This window comes from Arachis ipaensis, chromosome B3 (assembly GCF_059453495.1).
Source record: "Arachis ipaensis isolate K30076 ecotype BB chromosome B3, ASM5945349v1, whole genome shotgun sequence".
NCBI lineage: Eukaryota > Viridiplantae > Streptophyta > Magnoliopsida > Fabales > Fabaceae > Arachis > Arachis ipaensis.
Window position 1 is genome coordinate 42,946,896 of NC_142438.1, and position 9,132 is coordinate 42,956,027.

The 9,132-nt window shown below is 32.7% G+C and overlaps 1 protein-coding gene across 1 annotated transcript; it reads left to right on the forward strand.

Moving 5' to 3' along the window:
* Positions 1–7,502: 7,502 nt before the first annotated feature.
* On the forward strand, positions 7,503–8,448 carry LOC107634409 (uncharacterized). Its single transcript, XM_016337919.3, has one exon. The coding sequence runs from the start codon at positions 7,629–7,631 to the stop codon at positions 8,277–8,279; it is 651 nt and encodes a 216-aa protein (XP_016193405.1). The 5' UTR covers positions 7,503–7,628; the 3' UTR covers positions 8,280–8,448.
* The last annotated feature ends 684 nt before the right edge of the window (positions 8,449–9,132 follow it).

Below are 9,132 nucleotides of genomic sequence, written 5' to 3' on the forward strand. Positions count from 1 at the left end.
CATCCATCAATCAACAATAAGCAATTCAAGTAATTAAGATTAGTAGTTTTATCTATATGGCATTATATGACTTAAGTAGCAAAATCCATCAACAATCAAGAATTATCAAACACAATAAGCAGTTCAAACCTACTAACCTAAATCGAAACTATCTTAACAACCTAAATCCACTAAAACTAGAAAATTGAGTGTAACTAAATTAAACAAACTAACTAAAATGATTTGCATATAAAAGACTTAAAATAGTGCTCACGTTGAAGTCCTATCAGGCCAAATCGTCATCTGTATGATGGGAGATGGTGGAGGGGCATCTGGCTAGGATCCGTGAGATACTTTTTACACTGCGATGTCTGGCGCTAGAGGCGGCGTTGTGCTGAGTGGATGGAGGTGGTAGAGAGTCCACTCTGATGAAGTAGACGGACGACTTCCTGGTTACGGGTGTAGAGTAGTAGTAGGAGCCACGTAAATAGGATTAGGGACCATGATGAATGACTGGTCCTATATACTCATTCCATGTGATGTCATAAGAGTAGTTGGAGTAGAGGGCGAGGAGTGAGAAGTCTCAGGGGTACCAATAAAACCCCTCCTTCTACCACGATCACAAGGTCAATCCGTGACATCTCTACCTCTTGTCATATCTGCAAAGAGCATATCAATTAACACTAGTCACAAAAATAATGTAATGGTGAAGATAAAATTCATAGATACTTTAAATTACATAAATCAGCAAATACAACAAAAATTCTGTGTACGTTTATATTATTTGGAAAAAATTTTGGCATAACCCCCCTAAAGTTGGACATATATCCACCTTTTCGGTTTTCACAAATCCAACCAAACTCAATAAAAAATTAAAACCTAAAAACAACCACAATATATCCAAAATAACTTAATCAGTTAACTAATTAGTTGAGTTTCTAACTACTTAGGTGTTTTAATTTGTTCATCATCAAACCAATAACTTAATCAACAACACCTCAAAATATGTTTTGGTTAGAATCAGAACCAAAATAACAAACACAAAATTATAATAACAAATCAGAACTAAAATTATAATAAGAAATCATACCTTATTCCTATTTTCGAAAAAGGTAAGTTCAAAAGCATTACCTGAAGAAGAGCACTAGCATCGAGAAGAAGATGGAGGCAGAAGTGGCGGCAGTAGCAGTGACAGAATCCGACAGCAGCAACGGTGACAACAAAAAATGACGAATAGCACCGAAGAAAGAGGGGGGCTGCCAATGTCAAAGGTGGCTTCCAGAGAGGTAGGGCTGTCGGAGAGATGAGAGGGGTTGAGAGAGAGTGGGAGGCAAGAGGGTTAGAGAGAGAGAGAGAAACTCAAATGAGGAAGAAGAGGGTTCGCAGTTCGAATTTAGGGTACAATTACCGTTGGATTTACTGGTGGATAAATTCGACAGTAATATGTTGCGAGTTACCAAAACACAGCGTCTCACTAAGTGGGTTTACCATCGGATTTTTCCGCCGGTAAACCCAACCCTATATGTCGTGCCCATTTTCCTCGTTTTTTCTTCAATTATTACCGGCAGATTTACCGTCGGAAATGAGAATCCGCCGGTAATATTTTAACATGATGAATTTCACGCCTAAATCGCCAGTAAAAACTCTGTTACTCTATGATGCTAAATCTGAAGATATTCAGCGTTTTTCTTGTAGTGGTGACTACCTCAATTGAACCTACCTCAGTTGTCCAATGGTTGGACATTTCTCATACACTCAATTTACACAGCAACACCTTAACACACAATTGCATTCTCAGCAGGACATGCATTTACAAATCACTCACTCTCGTCATACATCACATTCTACAATTTTACATGAATTGCATCATGAATGTTTAGCACGATTACAAACTATTACACCTTCACAACACATCGAACATACAAATTCAAAACATATTAATCCACCAGCACCACTTAGAAGATCAAATAGAATAAAAGAGTTCCCAATGTATCTTCAAAATTTTTAATGCGCAAATAATATCTCTACTCATTAACTGATGCATTCATCCAACTACAAATATTCCATATCTAATTCTGTCTCTTATTCTACACTATCCACTAATAAATTGTCTTTTTCTCTCGGTGTTTCCACAATTGATGAGCCCAAAACCCACAAAGATGCTATCACTCAAGAATGCTAGAGAAAGGCCATTAGTGTGGAGCTTTTGGCCTTGAGCAAACTAAAACCTAGAATCTTACACTTTTACCACTATGCAAGAAAGCAATTGGTTGTTGCTAGGTATTCAAAGTCAAGTTCAACCTTGATGGTTCGATAGAGAGGCACAAAGTACGATTAGTTGCGAAAGGCTACATATAATGGTATGGTTTGGGCTATTTGGATACTTTTAGTCCAGTAGTCAAGATTACTACTGTGAGACCAATACTGGCCCTCACTACAACTAAAGGTTGGTATTATCATCAACTTGATGTTAGTACGACCTTCTTACATGGAGAATTGAAGAAAATCATGTACATGAAGCCTCCACCACGGTTACCTATCTCTTCAGCTAACTTGGTTTGCAAGCTTGATAGGTCCTTATATGGCCTCAAACAAGTTAGCAAATAATAGAATCTCAAATTATGCTTAATCTTCACTGCTAATGGTTATAAATAGTCAAAGAATGACTATTCCTTATTTATCAAAGCTATCTCATTTTCTTCTTTCACTATTATATTAGCTTATGTTGATGTCTTGGTCTTTGCAGAAAATGACCTTGCAGAAATTTAGTCAATAAAGTCCATTCTTGATAAATAATTCAAGACTATGGACTTCGACAATTTGAAATATTTTCTTGGCTTTGAAGTTGCAAGAACAAGTGTAGGGATCAACCTTTATCAGAGATATACATTAGATTTATTAGAGGAATGTGGACTGTCAAGTTGTAAACCAACCTCCACTCCCATGGCCTACACTCTTAAATTGTCAAAGGAATCAAGTTCACCATTAATTGATGTATAGCAGTATTGTAGATATTTGATAGGTTAGTTTACTTCACAAATACACTATTAGACACTTGTTTTGCAGTGGGAAAGCTTAGTGAGTTCTTAAGCAAGCCCTCCATTATCCATCTTCAAGCTGTCTATCATGTGTTAAAGTATATCAAGTCTACATTAGCCTTTGGACTATTTTTTGCAGCTAACTCTAAGCTCAAAATCTCAAAATTTGTTTATTCAAATTGGGCATAATCCTAACATGTGTTGCTCTATCATTGGGTTCTGCTTCTTCTTAGGTTCATCCCTCATCTCCTAGAAGAACAAGAAGCAACCCCACCATATCCCGATTATTCTCTGAGGCAGAATACAGGTCATTAGTTGTAGCAACCTATGAAGTTCGCTGCTGTTCTTATCTACTCAAAAAAGTTCACATTGATCACCCTCAACCAATTTTTCTCTACTGCAATAGCCAATCATCAAAATACATTGCACCCAATCCTGTTTTAACTTTGATGAGTTTGGAAAACTCTAATTTAATTTGATGATGAACAAACATTATTAAAATAATTAATTACAAAATTATTAATTTGATTTTAAATCATACTTGCTTAATTAATAATTTTATTGGTGCAGATTTTGATTATGTGCCGAACAGAAAAGAAAAATTATTGCAAGCCCAATGTGTTTGTAAACATTCAGCTTTGGTTAAAATATTTAAGTAACTTGGCTGAAACAATATTTTGATATGGGCCAGATTCTCTTTATTTTAGTATTAGCCCAACTCAAATGGTAGTGGAAAACCCACTAAGCTTGATCCGAATTCAAGAAAAAAAGGAGAAAGCAAATGATGTGCCTTATGCTTCCAACGGATCTCATTCTTTCTATCATGTGATGGAATTCAAAATTTTATTAAGGAGAGTTAATGCAGACCTTGGAACAATGAGAGAGAAATTGTAATTGATTTGATTGATTGCCTTGATGAGGCACGCTACCTAAAGCAAAGGGAAGTAATTAATTCATTTTTAATTCATCAAATTCATTTGATTGCTTCTCTTTTTTCTTTTACTCTATCTACTCTCTCATCTCTCTTCTTCTTCGGTCACCTCACAGAGAAAGAATGGAAGCTAAGCCTAGCCACTGAAAAGAAGGAGAAGCAAGTTACAAGACCATTGTAATGATGGCAAGAAAAAGAAAACAAAAAGTATGTTGTGGCTGAGATTTTCATCACTTATGGTAAGATTTGGTGAAGAGATCTCAGCTTCTCCATACCAAAAATGAAAGAAGAAGATTTCGGTCAGAAGAGGAAGATCCTTAGAGGGATGGCTTGTCTCTGATTTTGCTCAACCACCACAGGAGGTAGCTACAGTGGCTACGTGATGGAGGAGGCAGAAGTTGGAGTAGATGAAGCTGTCATCATCATAACTCATCAAGGGCTAGGAATCCGTCTTGGAGGGCAAGGCAAGATGGAGGGCTCGGATTGATGAAGATTGGTGACCAAGGAAGGACTAGAGGTAATTGCATGTTGGGTTTTGCATTTGGTTATCTCTCCTCTCACTCTGGCCGAACCGGTTTGCATGAAGAAGAAGAAGTTTAGCTTGGTTTATTTGGTTTCAACCGTGGAGGCTTCCCCCTATATATAAGGGAGAACAGCTAGGGCTTGAAGGAAGGAGTGAGAGTGCAAGGCACATGATTCTCAGAGCTACCTAAGCTAACAGAATTTCTTCTCCTTCAATGTTTTCTGTTTTGTATTTTTCTGTTTAATTTTGTCTGTCTTGAGTCTCATGAAAAAAGACAAACAATGAGGTTTGTAAGAAAAAGCCATAGAGCGAAAAAAGGCAGAGTGCACAAAATTAAAAGAAAAAGCCATAGATGTCCTTAGAGGTCCTTTGTACATCTGTGTTGTGTTTCATGATTCTGTGGGAATCCCCTTATAAGTTGGGTTAGCACTTAGCAGTTGAAAGCTTGGCTGTGACCAAGTCAAGTTCGGGATTGGGGTTTAGATTCTGGACTTGTCCCGGATAGGAAGGGTAGTTCCTAGGGAGAATTGGTGTTTGTAATCAAGAACGATTATAGTGAAATTCCATCATCATTGTGGTAGAGACTGGATTTAGGCTGCGCTGCACTTAGCAGCTGAACCAGGATATATCTGGGTGTAATGTTCTTCTCTTCTACTCCATTTCTATTTATGCTGCACAGGAGATAAAACTGAAAAATATCTCGTGCCGGGTCACGAGATAAAAAAAAAAGTCTCGTGACTAGGTACGAGACAAAAATAAAAAAGTCTCTAGAAATTGTTTCAAAGACCAAAAAGTATTATCAAGTGAAAAAGGGGCCAAGATTCAACCCTCCTTCTCTTAGCCACTGAAAACCATCAAACTTCTAACTTGAGGAACATATTACCTGATTGTATATCTTAGAATTTAGCTTATCTATATAGTTAGGAGTTAGTAAATATTATCATTAGACGACTAGTTAGCTAAGATATTTTGTAACCTGCATTGATATAAATTAAAAGGTAATTAACCAACAAAATTAATTGAGCTTACCATTTTCACGCTTCCTTTTATTCTTTTTTCTTTTGTGAACTCTTTTTTTTTTCTCTCTTTTATTGCTCATTTGCTTTTTTCTTTTTACAAAATAAAAATTAATTTTAATATATTATTAATATAAAATAATTTTATATATTTTTTTAATTATATAATATTTTATTAATAAAAATAACTAATAATTATTAAAATTTAGATATAATTAAATAATTATATAAAATATTTTACATAATATATACAACATATAAAAAGATGTATAAAGATAAGTATGATACTGAGTCCAAAAGCTTCTAGCTAATAAAATTTCTTAATGTATGTGATATCATTACATATTAGAAGTCCACATCACTTATGTTACATTTAAAATAATAATATTCAAAGACCATGTGTGTTACAAGAAGATTGGTGTGTATGGAAAGTCAATAATGATAAAAACAATGGTCAAGATCAGAGTCACCGGTGGATAGCTACAAAGTCATTCAACAAATTTATTAAAATCGTAGTGTTTACATATGCACTCATTACTTAATCCACATCATCAGATGAGTATGTTTGCTTAAAAACATAAATATAACTAATATGATCTGAAGAGTTGTTAAGTAATTAAACTTTTTAATACAAAAATGGTTGTTGAGATAATTATGTCAGCAATATGATTATTAATAATATGCATATGCTTTCTGATAAGAACATGAAAACGACTATTAATCAGTTGATCTTTATTTTTACACTCACAACCGTTATTATTTTAAAACATTAACAGAAATTAATATACGTGTTTGTCATTGCTTTTCTTTCCATTAATGTGACATTGGAGATTTCTTTAGCCATCTATGAACACTAGATACATAATCAACTATTGTTATAAGGCGAAAATGTTAAAAAAAATAATATCTAAAATTATTTTATATAATATAATATATATAATTATATATTTATTATGTTTAAAATTATATAATTATTTTAATAATACTTAATAAATATTAAATAAAATAATTTTTAATATTTAAATTATTTTTTATTATTTCTAAATATTATTGTTATAATACAAAATAATTTTATAGTAATATTGTAATTAATTTCATAAATAATACGATAACTGAACTAAAATCATATTTATAATTAAAAAATACGTGTTCATAAAAAAATTATCGTAAAAAAGGTTTGATTGTTTTTTTAAAAAAATTATTTATTTTAGTATGTAATATATATATATATATATATATATAATTTCTAATTATAAAGATTAATTTACTAGTCTTTTGTCCGAAAGACAAAAAACTGTATATATAACAGTTAAAAAGCAATGGCGCGCTTAGTTGGCAATATTTTTTATATACAAAAGCTTTTTTGGTAAATCATTAATCATATTCTCAATCGAGTTTGAACTTTTGTCTGTTTTAAACCAAACCAACCATAAAAGCCACATGTTTAATTAATAAATAAAAGCATATCGAATTTTACTAACTAATTAAAATAATTTAAAACTTGTTTAACTTAAATAAAAATCTTGGATTATATATATTGTTAACTACCAAAAACGTCATCAAATTATTCAAACGTCGATAAAAATACGCAAATTTTACTATCGACAAAAATGTCTTTAAATAATTTAAAAACGCAGTAAAAATGTTCAACAATAAATATGTATTTTTAAAAAATATTTTAAATTGAATTTTAATATGATTTTTTTACAAAAATAATTATAAAAATGAGATATTATTACTCTTAAAATTTAGTGTTTTTTGTTAAGTATATATTATAAAAATGAGATATTATTAACGTAGTATTTTTTTGTGGTCATTCATAAATATTCTATTTTCACAATAGCAAAATTTTAAATAAAAAATAATAAGTGTGATTGTGTGAAACACTTTCTTGGACCCCAAACCCTTGAACAAAGTAGTTTGGTAAGAACGAAGAAACAGCCAAATGAAAAAAAGAAACGTCAAAGCCATCAACATATTATAACATAATTTTATATATAACCTCCGATTAAACCTCCACCACATTCTTAGTTGCAGTTTCATCTGTCTATATATTCATATATCTCTTCAAGAAGCTAAAGGGGCATACCAAAGAGAAGAAAGAATCTCATCAACCCAGAAGTGATTAAGCAAAACGCGCCATGGTATTTGAAACAGCTTCTTCTTTCATTGCCAGCTGGCTCACACCCACTTGTCTCTTCGTCTTCGTCAACCTTGTCATCGGTACCATAGCCATCGTTTCTCGTTTCGCCACCCATCATCAACGGCAGCGAGTTGACTCTTTGGGTCAACTCGTCCGTTCTACTTCTCTTCTGGACCGCGTCATGTCCTTCAACCTCTATTCCTATAAAGATGATGGACATGATTCAGTTCAGGAGAATCACGATTTGGTCCAACAAAGTCCGGATCAATCTGTGTTAGACCAAGTCAACTCCTCCCAAAGAATGGATGACTCAGCTCAACATGAACTGACCCGGACTCCATCTTTGTTAGAAAGATTAAAGTCAATGAAATTTTACAAATCAGAGTCAACAAAGAATGTTAAAGAGGAAGAACCTGAATTCGGATCCGGACACCAACCCAATGCTACAAAGGACGGGTTGGGTCGGGTGAATTCGGATGAGGATAGAAGAATAAGGAACTTATTATTGAGAAGGTGGGAGGGAGATGAGTTATTGGGAGAAGAAGTGGACAAGAAAGCTGATGATTTCATCAACAGGTTTAAGCAGCAGCTTAGGCTTCAGAGGCTTGATTCAATACTACGTTATAGAGAGGTGCTCAAGAGAAATTAATATCCATGATGGAACAACCTTTTGGATTTCATGTTTCAATTATTTATTTTGATTTAATGCATGTGATGTGTAATAGGATGAAGAAATCTACACTACTTTAGTAGATTTGATTGACGTGTACACTCTTTTTGCAATTAAAACTTAGATACTAACATATCTCAACCATCAATACTATGAGATTATAAATTTTATATTTATACGAAATTGATAATTGAGAATATTAACGTCTAAATATTGATAAAAATTATGTTAAATTATATTTTTTTACCAAACGAGCTTATCACAAAAGATTGAAGCAAAAAAAACACAAAGTCATAAAAGCTATCACGCAATGTAAAATAAATGAAAAGCTACCCTCTATTTTTCGTCTTATTAGTTATTAGTAATGCATGTTTTGGTTGGATTTTTTTTTTTCCTTCCTATTTTTCAAGCGGAATACAAATTTTAATCCTTTAATATTTGGCTGAAGATGCAACTTTAACAGGCACCGCTTAATCGTTTATCTGGTAACCGTTATTTTATTTTGTTTGTTATACTCATGAATATACTTTAAACCTAAAATGTTATTTACATACATATTACTCTGATGAGTTTGAAAACTCCAAGTTAATTTGATGATGATGAACATTATTAAAATAGTTAATTATAAAATTATTAATTTAATTTTTAATTAATATTTATTGATTAATAATTTTATATGGTGCAGATTTTATCTTGGACTGAAAAATTAGTTAGCCCAACGTGAAGCCAAACATTTAGTTTTGTCCAAATTAGTAATATAATGTGTGGCTGAATCATTGTTTTGTTTATTGGGCCAGATTTATTTAAATAAGCCCAAAAATTAGTATTTACT